The sequence below is a fragment of the Athene cunicularia genome (genome assembly GCF_003259725.1).
Source record: "Athene cunicularia isolate RWA chromosome 2 unlocalized genomic scaffold, athCun1 chr2_part1, whole genome shotgun sequence".
Lineage (NCBI taxonomy): Eukaryota > Metazoa > Chordata > Aves > Strigiformes > Strigidae > Athene > Athene cunicularia.
Genome location: NW_020799095.1, coordinates 15,128,654 through 15,141,005, shown reverse-complemented (window position 1 = coordinate 15,141,005; position 12,352 = coordinate 15,128,654). Strand labels below are relative to the sequence as shown.

General features: G+C 35.5%; 1 protein-coding gene across 2 annotated transcripts in view; it reads right to left on the bottom strand.

The window, feature by feature from the left end:
* ANKRD28 (ankyrin repeat domain 28) overlaps positions 1-12,352 on the bottom strand; it is a 78,017-nt gene that overhangs the window by 21,825 nt on the left and 43,840 nt on the right. For both annotated transcript variants that reach the window (XM_026842068.1, XM_026842069.1), the window contains exons 8-13: positions 11,899-12,111; positions 4,905-4,983; positions 4,343-4,457; positions 3,866-3,948; positions 1,428-1,491; positions 68-136 (exon numbers count right to left, since the gene is read on the bottom strand). In XM_026842068.1, coding sequence (XP_026697869.1) covers positions 68-136; positions 1,428-1,491; positions 3,866-3,948; positions 4,343-4,457; positions 4,905-4,983; positions 11,899-12,111 — 623 coding nt within the window. The remainder of the gene's footprint in view (positions 1-67; positions 137-1,427; positions 1,492-3,865; positions 3,949-4,342; positions 4,458-4,904; positions 4,984-11,898; positions 12,112-12,352) is intronic.

Genomic DNA, 12,352 nt, shown 5'->3' with positions numbered 1-12,352 from the left:
CTTGCCCACATAGTGACGATAAAACTTTTAACAGTACTTTACAAAATAGAAGTCTGGAATGCCTTACCTTCCAAATCTGTCCTTTTTGTTGAAGTCTGCACCAGTATTTAGCAGAAGATTTAGGCACTCCAAATTCCTATTAAATGAATTCAATAATACTTGTGATTGCAAATTTTATTTCCTTAATACTGGCCTCTGCAAATATCAGAGCCGCTACACATATACATCTCATATTATTTTTAATGGAACTGAACTGTCATATGAAAAATTGGATATATATTTTTGTATGTAAAATAGATTTCATAATTGCAGGAGCAAATCAAGAAAGAATATAAATTTCAACTCCATATTTAGAAATTTTGTTGATATTAAATGCCATGCATAAAGCACATAAACATTAACCTAATTCAATAGAAATTTCAATTCTTTAAAGCAAGCAAACAGTAACACTTGCATGTCACATGCTTTTTGCTACCAGGATTCCAACACAGAGGCAATTTTTTTCTGTTCATTTTTTAAGGCAAAATATAAGTTGCAAAATAAATATTTTACTTTCTAGTGTAATTCATTTTCAATACAATATGACCATCATAATAGATGTGGAATACTGCTTATTGTTTAAACACTATCTTAGAAACTTTCCTAAACTGGAGATGAATGAGGGAATGTATCACAAATTATGTGTTTTTATATGAAAAGATAGCATTTTAACCTTAATAATTTGCAACAAGAATGTATCTATCAAGTATCTTTTGACTTAGAATGATTACTTAACGGTATTACTTAACATTGAAACAGAAAAATGAAAGTATCAGTATAATGGAGTTCTTGTGTCCCACAAAGTGTATCATGAAATTTATTACCCAATTCTTCCAGGCAACTTTGAGTAGCTGCTATAGAAAACCTACAATACAATAACAATAATCAATATGGATCACAACTCAAGTGATGAGCAAGTAGTTCTGATTGCTTCATCCACCTAAATTCTGGAATTTAATGATGGCTTTTAATTTAGTTAGATTGATCTTTTGTTTATGGATTTGGAAAAAACATATTTCCCAAAGTTGCTTGTTCTCTACCTCATGTCCTACAGTGATCTTAGCTGGTCATGCCATCCTTGAATGCTGTAAATGCTAAGAATATCACCATCAATGGGAATTTAAAATAAAATTCAGTTCATCCCCAAGCAGAAACCTAAGGTAAGGCTACTGATACTTGGACACTGTACTCCAATTACTACTTATTGAGCTGAATAATTAATTTCTTTTTATTTGTAGATACAATCCATCTTGAAATTATTTTCATGTTTACATAAATTCCAAGGGGAGAGGGCAGGAAAAGCACAGAGAGGAAATAATAAAAAAAGAAATGATCAGCAATTGAAAAAAGAACACTAAATATGAAAGCATGAATGCTTTTTTACATACCCTCCAGCTGCAGCTGCATGAAGACAAGTCCTGCCAAAGTCATCTGGTGTGTCAATGTCAAAACCTACAATAAGGATTTTGTAAAATCATTATGTAACACGACCTTACACAAAACTGAGCTCATCTACTCTTAAGAGAAATGTTTGCTGAGCAAACTGAACAGCTATTTGCAAAAAGCACTTAAGCACTGAATATTCACTTGCTTTGAAAAACATCCTTGCTATTTGTAATATTTTGAAAAACAAGTGTTCCATTAAAACTGAAAGGGATAAGGTAAAAGACAATTAGATGCCCTCAGGCAAGAGGCTATATTCTTTGCTATATATTTGCCCGCCAATGTTTCTTTGTAATTTAGTATTGAATATCAAATGTATGAAGGTAACTGGAAAATTTAAGAATATGCTAGAATTTATAAGGGTTATGCAGAGATTTTTTTTTTTTTTTGATAAAGAGGGGGATGTCAGCATCACTAAATCCAAAAGCTTCTTAAATTTCATCCTTGAGTTCAGTCCCACAGAAAGAACTCTGTTAAGCTGGAGTGAAGGCTGGAAATAGAAATTACTTACACAGGAGCCCTTTAAAGAACACTGTAGTTTTCTCTTCCCAAAATGTGTAAACTATGGAACTTCAAATCTGAGATCACAAACTTTAACTGTGCAATTCCACATCTAACCATATACTCTGACATGAAGATCACTATTTAAATCAAGTTTCAAAGTTAAATTTTTGATGTGAGAAAACTACTATATCCTCTTAAGAGTCTTACTCATGTGTAACAAATCTTGCTCATTAAATCTTCAGTACTTTTGCCTGGGAATGCAATTTTTTTTTCCTTCCTTTTTAAGAACCATTCAACAATGATAAATAGTGCACAACACAGGATGCGCTATTTAAGAGTACTACTGTTTTCCTACTCCATATCCCGCAAAACACAGGTTTTTGGATGTACCACTACGTTCTTCTCCCATTTAAATAGGTAGTAATACACAGCAAACAAGACATTTTATCAATCTGATGTGAAAATGCCTTTCCACAACCCCAGGTTGCTTGTTTAACACCACTAACTACTTAAATGCCATTCAGTACTGGGGCAAGGCAGAGATGATTTTTTTTTTTTTTTTTAAGGTCTGCACATGAATATTAATGAATTAAAAAATCAGAAATTCTTAATTTACATAAATGACTCTTCCCAAACCCAAAAGGCACATAGTCTGCAGATACTGATTCCCACACCAAGAGCATGTACTAACATAGCTAATAAGCTGTTAGCAGTATCTAGTCTTTTCAGTCTGAAGGCTGAATATAGTCTTCAAGTCCTTATCTGCTCCAGGCTAGATTTACATTCGAGTTTGCTCAACTCATGTAAAAGTCACAGAAACCACTTGCAAGTCTTCCGTAGGGATTCCTTTACCAGACTGAATCTCCAATAAGGGCATAGCCAGCACAGCACCATGTGCAGAAAGGAGAAAGAGCCAGAGTATTCCTCATTTTGAATGCATCCAACTGAAATACAGTCAACTATAGGACAGTTCTTTTCTGGAGCAAAACCTTGAAAGCTTGTCCATGACAGGACAGTGAATAAAAAGCCTTACTGCTGGTAGCTTTAGTTATACTCCTTTAGTTCTTCTCCCAGGCTTCCCTAGCAGACAATACAGAGCTGAGGAAACAACTTCTTATTCTTCCCCAACTCTCTGCCATCCACTTTTGTTTTTTCAAAAAACATGAAAGTGCCTTCAGATTAATGTAGGACCATTTAGTTTCTTCTTCTTCTGTTCCTGAAGCTTCCACAACCCTTCAGACAAATCTACTTTCTCAGAACTGCAATGCTTCAAAGAGGTCAGAATTCACAACAGACCAGACTCTGGACAAGGGAAGTAATAACCTTACAACCCTCCACAACTTCAGGGAGGAATCAAACAATGAAAGCAAAGTTCAGTTTGGGTTGCATTTAAATAACAGTAAATCACCAAAGCAACAGTTTCTTAATGTAGCAGTCCACAGAGTCTCCAGAGCTATTAGGGGACCACTTCAGGAACAGACAGGATCCGTATTAAGCTAAAGACATCATGGAAGGGACATGAAGGATTATCCATGAACTCATTAAATAGAATGTCAGTCTTTCCCCTTGAAGCTGCATTATGGCCTGAACCAATCATCCCACCCCTATGGACAACTGAACATACACAGACCCAACATTTAAAAAGTTATAGATGCATTATTTCAATTTGGATTATTATTTTTTTTTAAATTACTTCTGTAAAAGTTTGCATTCACTTTATCTATGGACTGTCCATTAAAAATAACAAGCACTGGCCCCAAGCTACTAGTAAACTATAAAGATTTTTATGCATTACTAAATTAAGCCTTAATTAAAAGCTATTCTATGGAATAAAAAGTGAAGTACAAAGCAGTCAGAAGATTTTTAAAGAGTATCCTACCTGATGAGAGGAGTTTTCTGCAGCAGTCTGAAAATCCACTTAATGCTGCCAAATGGAGAGGAAACATCCCATGTATACCCCGCCTAAGATACACCATAATCAGGTATCACAGTTTCATTACAATTAACATAAAACAAACATGATTGTGTGCCATAGTGCACGTGCAAGGTGGGTTCAACAAAACACCTAATTAGAATACTGAGCCTTAGGAAAACTTCACATATTAAATGCTTTCTTACAAGACAGCGGGAAGCATTAAGTCAGTGCAACATCCTATTATAACTTTCAGAGCTTTTACTTCAAATACGTTAGAAGAAAACCTATTTCTCTTTCTTTTTGTACAAATTACAATGTACCAAGTAGCAACTTTAACCTATTTCAAGTTGAAGACAATATTAAAAAATACTAGTCTTGTTATCATAATAAATACATTTCTAAATTCTTTCAGCTTGCATTCATGTCGGTAAAGTTACCTACTTTGCAGTGTCAGCACCACTCGTAATCAGAGTGTTGATTAATAGCTCATGACCATATCTAGCTGCTATGTGCAAAGGAGTATTTCCATTCTTATCTTCACAGTCTATTTCAGCTCCTATAACAAAAAGCAATTACTAAGTAGGATTATATGTAGGCATACAGATACTTTTGTTAGAAGAATAGCACTGATGATAATTTAAACATCAATAATTAACTGTCCACAAATGACTACTTTGGATTTAAACTCTGTACAGCTTTCAGAGGTATTTAGCATTAACAATAAGGAGAACAGAGAGAAATTTTTTATTATGTAACCATATGGGACACGCCTTCTGCAACTTGGGTAATGGAAGAGAAATCAATAGATTTTCCTGCATTCTGAAAAATAATCAGTTCTTCAGTGTAGCTTACAAAACTTTAGAACCAGATATGCTCCACCATTAACTGAGCTACTACTACTTTAGGTATAAAAAAAAATTCAGCACACTTATCAATACAGGAGTAGGAAAATATACATAATACTGGAAAGCTGTTGACAAAACTACTCCCTCCCCTTTTTTACCATTCTGAATGATGGTTTGAGATCTTGAAAATCTACCATGGATTGCTGTCATGTGCAAAGGTGTTTTCCCATCTTTACTCTGGAAAAGAAAAAAATCCCAGTGTTTACTTATAGCCAGTAACACTAATCCACCAGAACTGACAAAAAATAAAGGACATTATTTTACTTTATTCTCTCCGCTCTACTTCCTCCTTTAAATTGTTTCTATGCACTTTTGCAAGAGGCATGCTGTCAGTGACAAGTCAGCATGACATGGCAAGCTTTTCAAAAGAGCTGCCCTTAATCACTCTTCCAGCTGTGACAACTCAGTGATGCCCGCTCACTCACTCACAGTTATGCCTTTAGGAAAATCACTCTCAAGAGGATGATGACAGCACACAACTTTAACAACAAGCCTTCATCCAACTCTTCCCCTGCCCAAGTCTAAACCTAAACAATGCTTCTTTAAATTAAGTTTGCTTCTTGAAAGAAAATATCTGTATTTACTATAGTTGTTTACACATTATATTAGAAGACATTACATTAAAAAGCTCATGTGTTTCATGGAAATTTCCATAAAGTGATATTTGTAAGCAATTTATCATAAAGCACAAGTAATCCTAGGGTAGAACTATTCAACTATACTTGGTGTTATACATTTGACACACACACCAAGTACGCAAACTTAATCATTCACCAGTAAAGATGTCCTTCAAGTAGGCCAACAGTAATGCATAAGAGAATTTCAATTTTTAACAGCACTATGTCAAGGCACTTATAAAATATTTTTTTCTGTCATTATTACTTTATGATGATTTTTATTCCCCCTGTACTTTATCATAGGTAATGGGAAAGCTTTACAGCAGAAAAAAGTTCCTACAAATGCACACAAAAAATTGCAAACAACACTCGCAGAAAATAAAAGCCTTTTGGATGTACATGCATACCACATCTTTAAATATTAAACACCATCTTTGAAGAACAGGAATTGTTCACAAAATGCTAAATTAAAAAAGAGGAAGATGGTAGGGGGAACATGATATGAACATATGCACTGAAATATCACAAACTGCTGTTATGTGCAAGTGTCTGCCGATCTTTATTCTTCCTTTGGAACTAAACAGCAAAGCTTCTATGGATGTGTTACTGAAAGTCTGCTAGAGACCCTTTTAGACAGAGTTGGATGTGGAATTTTTAGTTGTGTCACTGCACAAAGCAGCATACACCACTTAGAACAATGCAATTATGGGAAACATTGTCTTCTCATACCTAGACTGAAAGAAATAAAACACTTGATAATGACAGCCAAGTTAATCTCCAAATGTTTCAGCTGGTAATTTTGTTGACCATAACCAATCCAAAAGACACATCCACATATCCATAGCAATGCAAAGAAATACAGAAAATTGAGTTGAAATCCACTTGAGGAATTGAACAATTCTGTCATTGGAGGCCTTAAGAAAAGGCCAAATAAACACATCATAAGCAACAACTTCCCCAAACAATCTCAATGTCTATCTTTCATCTTTCTCCCCACAGTTTAGTTCTACTTTATCCAGCTATTAATCACAGTATCATAGAACTGTATAGGTGGAAAAGACCTTGGGGATCATCCAGTCCAATCATCAATCCAACATTAGCAGTTCCCAACTACACCATATCCCTCAGCACTAAGTCAACCCTACTTTTAAACACCTCCAGGGATGGGGACTCCACCACCTCCCTGGGCAGCCCATTCCAACACCCAACACCACATTCTGTAAAGAAATGCTTCCTAATACCTAGTCTAATACTCTGTGTCCAATTATTTTCTTCTTTTAAAACAACTGTTACACACCTGGTGCCTCCCTCACTTATCTCCTCCTTTAAACAATTAATTTAAAGAAAAATGATCATGTAAAATCATTCAGTTGGATGAGTGACCAAAAACTGCCTTGGTAACCAACATTCTAAATTTTAAAAGGGGAAACTTTGAGAATGTAAGAAAATAAGTTAGTGAAGTAACAGACAAAAGAATTTAAGGGTTCAGATAAAGAAGCCTGCAACCTCACTGGCTCAAGATACGCTAAATCTGTATCTTAAAGGAAGTCTAATGAAGAGTAACAAGATGAAGCAGAAAAAATGTAGATCTAAGTCTCACTAAGCACGTTAAAAAAATACCTTACAAGGACACAGGAGTAACTTAAGGTGACAGTATCAGAAACTAAGGAACATGGTGGTCAAGTGAGAACCCTCACAAGACAACTTGAGTAAGATCTTGCAAAGGATAGCAAAATAAGCTACAAAATCATTTCCAGTCGTAAATAGAAAGCCACAGTACAATCAACAACAGATTTTCAGATTTACTCTGCTTAAATTTACTTAAAAATGCACTTGATGTAGATTTCTAAGACAATGGATTTGATTATCCGCAGTGCCTCTCTCTAGTCTAAGAGTCTCAGGTTCCTTTGCAACCCAGGAGTAACGTAACATGCAATTGTGTATCAACATATAAACACAGAACATGTACAAAATTAAATGAAGGTGATAATTTCCATGTTGAAACTGAACTGCTAGCTATAGGATTGCATTCAGAATTCCCTTCTTAGACATTGTCACTAGGGAAGGATATACAGAAACAGAACCAGTATCCAGAGAGTTCTTCAAACAATGAACAGAAAAAGCTCTATTTAACAAAGTACTGTTCCCCAAGATGCCAGGAAACAAGGAGTATCTTCAGAACTTTTGATTCACTTTCCTTTTTTTATGCCTTTAAGGTCTTCTATCTAAATATTAAGTACAGCTGTCTGATTTTACAAGATCAGATAAGATCAGAGCACATGACAGAATAGCTATGGGCTAACAATAATTTCTGGTCTTCACTGAAACTCAATCAAGTGTGGTAATAGGAGAGAAATCACCCAGATCTCCTCTATTACTAGAGAAAACATTTCTGTGAAATACTTAAGATCATATGAAGTTTTTACGAACAGTAATTGCTATTAGACAGAAAGAATTAACACACAGTACAAGGTGTTCTATCATGTGATTACTTGGATATTAACTGTACTCAGACTACTGAGTTTTACTGAGGGTCAGGGGGAATGTGGGTCTATCATGTTCCAGCATTCCTCCAAAGTGAAATCTGCCCCTAGCAATAATTCTTATGTTCTAGTATCACCAATGGCAGTAAAATACTTTTGCTATTTAGGTCACTGAATTTTCAAGCAGCAAAGGAGCCCATAAAACAATCAATACTGTCCCATTACGTACTCATTTCAACATGTTCTTCCATGCACGGAAATCCTGAATAGTGAGGAGAGTGTGCTGCAGTAAGGAGCAATACTTAACAGTATTCACTCACTGTTCTACAGTACTATAGGGGCAGTGACAAGGCTACAAAAACAAGTATAAAATGATGTCCTTTGCCTACAGAGGTCATAAAAAGCATATTCCATTTTTCCTGCTACATATTCCCTTCTTGAGATGAGGCCAGCATCCACAGATATGCATAAGCCTTAACAGTATTTCTCTTTTGCTCTTCCCACTCGGTCACCCTCAGCAGAAAGTGCTCTAATAGTACCATCTAGTACTATTAGATATCTAGACAACCATCCATACCCACTCTGTTACCTCCAAAACCACAGAAACAGTTGCATATGGGAGGGAACTACTGAATCAGATTACACAATCAATATAATTCTGATGAAAAATAAATTCTAAGAACTGCTTTGAACTTCAGCCTCAGGATTTGGAAACTGAACAAGCTTGGTCCAATAAATACTTAGTAGGAATGCTCTAAAAGCATTCCATTTTAGCTCTACAAATTATTCTTAGCTACACATCATACTCTAATGCAATTTCCCTTTGCTGTTTTTTAGGGATTGTTCTTCTGATTAAATCCAATTTTTATCCTTATAGGTCTTTCCAGGGAAGCAGAAGTTGACTTGGAAACGATTTTCTTTTGTCTCAGGTCTTTCATTTTTCAAAGCGCAAGTGGTAGGTTTTCATATAAAAAATAAGGCTGTTCACACCTTCAAGTGCAATTTCACAGTCCAAATTCAGGCATACTGGTATAAATCCATAGAAATGCTATTAACAGAATTACAATAGAGACACATGTTGGTATGGCAACAGGAAAAACGTTGTTTGCAAGCTGTAATTGCTTAAAATCCCTACACAACCCTACTTAACTTTGCACTGAACAGTTTTGATACTTACCAAATCAACACATTTTAATTACAGCCAACCTATAGCAAAAGCTACTAACCCTTTCCACTGTAAAGACATTTTCTTCTGAAACAGCCTAACTTCAGCAGCCACATCTTTACTGAGCTCTTAGACTTCAGCTGAAATTCCCAACTCTGATACATTTCAGGTTGCATTTCCCAGACTCATCACTATCATATTTCAGAAAAAATAATTCTGTTATTTCAGAGCAAATTTAAGAGAAAACCTGAGTTTACCCATACTAGATATTCTAAGAATTTTTTACTTTTAAAGTTACAGAAATGAACAAATTTATACTTTGGATTCCATAATTTAAAACTGAATGGGAAGGAAGGTAACAATACATCTCTCTGACATTAAAACATCTTTTGTCACCTCTGAACAAAAGTTCACCCACGTTATAAACTTGAAAGAATTCAGGAACTTTGCCAGTCACTAAAGATACTAGACATTCTTTGCAAAAATTCTAAGGTTACTGTACCATGTTTGTGTGGTGGGGTTTTTGGTAGTAGGGGGTGGGGCTACAGCAGTGGCCCCTGTGAGAAGTTTCTCAAAAGCTCTCCTGGCTCCAAGTCAGACCTGCCTCTGGCCAAGGCCAAGCCAATTAGCAACAGCAGCTGCACCTCTGTGATAATAGGGTGAGGGGGAAGGTGTTTTTAAGATGTGGTAATGCTTCTCAGTGTCCCACTCTGTTACGTGTTGTTGTTAGTGTCTGAATTAGTGATGTTCTTTTCCTTCCCCTAACAAGTCTCTGTCTTTTGCCCATGACCATAATGGGTGAGTCATCCTTCCCTGTCCTTATCTCAATTCCTGAGCATTTTGCTTTATTTTCTCATTCCCATTCCTGAGGGGTAAAGAGTGAACGTGCAGCTGCATGGTGCTCAGTTGCCCTCTGGGCTCAAACCATGACAGTTACTTAGTGTTATAACTGAATAAATGTAGTCAGTATCTAAGTTTATACCATATGTAAAACAAAGAGTCATATTTTAAGATCAAACATAGAGATTATCATAATATTTATCAGTGTTTAATTATCCTAATAAAATGTAGGAAGTTTTAAATTTTCATTCCTAATCTACAAATAAGGTGTATTTGAAAACAAATAGCTAAAAACCCTCAACCACCATTACTTGCTGAACATCTTCTGAAATTCCCTTCCCCCCTTTTCTTCTACATCAGAAATATGCACAAAGTCATGAACCTTGAAACTCAACATATAGGAATACAGTAATTCTTTGCTTGGTAATATTTATGTTTCTCTTGTTCTTATTTGTGTAAGTAACATAAGTACATAATCATCAGTGTATTTAACATTGTGGGATTATTTTTATGACAGAACATACATTATTGAGAAATGATGTTTCAAGAATGTAGTAAATAAGTCAGCCCTGTAAGGCTAAACCCTCAGTCATATGGGACATTATGCAAAGCAGAAAGATAGCAACAAAAGTAAACGGACTGAGACCTGTGTATTTTAGGACAAGTTTGCAATAAACCCTGGTAGCACAGCTTCTTGCTTCTCCAGGGTACTCTGGTGATGAATTTTTCCACAGCTGAGTTTAAGTATATTTAAAAGTGAACAGTAACAACTACGATTTTTCCACATCAAATAGCTTAATTGTAGTGGGCTACGGATTTTGTAGTAAGAATAGATACAAAATAGGATTTTAGAATTAGTTAGCTGAAAATCAGAGTGAATCTCTTACATGAAGTGAGCCACAAACCCCACAGCTTTTAACAGAAATATTAGCTATTCTAACATTCACTTCTTATCCAGATTGTGCTGAAATCCAGGCATAACTATTAAACAGATTGATTTATTTATTTAAAGGAACAAAAGGATAGATAATACTCTTCCTACCACATGTGGGAAACAGTACAGGCAATTAGATATTTTCTAAGAGGAACACTTGGACTCTTCATTCCACATACCATTTCCCACTTCCCAGTCTGAAATTCGTCAAGACACCAGATACTGCCACTGAATGTTTCTGAATACAGTTAAGTTTTCATTACTAGAGTAAAAATCAGCTTAATGCAAAACACAAGGTCTCATCTCTCTCACATATCAACTCTTTACCCTACATACTAGAGAAGATAATAAAAGATATAGGTATTGTCTTTATACTTGTGTGGATTAGAAATTCTGCCTACACTAAAACTGGATTCTAAGGAATATTCTGCAGTCAAAGACTTGTAACCAAGTAGAGAGGTAAGACATATGCTAACTCTGCTCACAAAGTTTTGCTGAATTAAAAAACCAGCCGTTTAAAACCTTCCATTGGTCTAATATACTTACCTTTGTATTTTTAATATACCCTTCACAACTCTACCTTATTAATTAGACTTTAGGATCTTGCACTATCAGCTCTTTAACTGCTCCAGCAATTAGCCTGTTCATAAACATTTCTCTGAAATACCCTTGATTTCGTTAATACTACTTATTTATAAGAAAAACATGTTATTTTGCATTTTTCCATATGATTTGCTCTCACTCACATGGACAGACTAGGAAAGACAGATTACATGGATTTCTGATATTTAAGTATAATCAAGATTGACCAGACAGTATTGTCATCTTTCTTCTTTATCCTTCTGGACTATTTACTACATCCCATTGAGGTTTTCAGATTAAGTTCCTTGAAGCAACATACTGGTTCATTTTTTCTATAGTACTTTTCATAGAAGTATTCCATCAACCAGGGGGAACTTCTAAATGTTACTGTAACAATGATTTTGAAAAATTACCTGATAAAAAGACATACTGCATTTTTAAGAGCGAATGGATGGCTTTGTATTCACCTACCTTCATATTTACATCTGCTCCGTTACAGACCAAAAGCTCTAAACACAGTGCTCCATGTGTTGATGCAGCAGCAAAGTGCAAAGGTGTAAAACCCTTCTCATTCATTTGATTTACATTAGCACCGCAGTCTATGAGTTCATTCACTACAACATCTTGTCCGTTGTAGCAAGCTACATGGAGAGGAGTATTTCCATAGGCATTTGGTTCGTTCATCTATCAGAGAAAAAAAATCCCAAGGTTAGCAGGAAAAAACCTGTACTGCTGCAGCACTTAATTATGACAATGAAAAAACTCCTGTCATGAGACAAATCCTCCATTATGTTTTGGAACTCTCCAAAATGAGAAATGAAAAGGAAGTTCTGGATGTAGTAATTTGACTGAGAATTGTGTACCAGGGAAGAGCATGATGGCTTTACAAGTGAGCCAGCCTCCTCCAACTGTCTCCATACCAGTT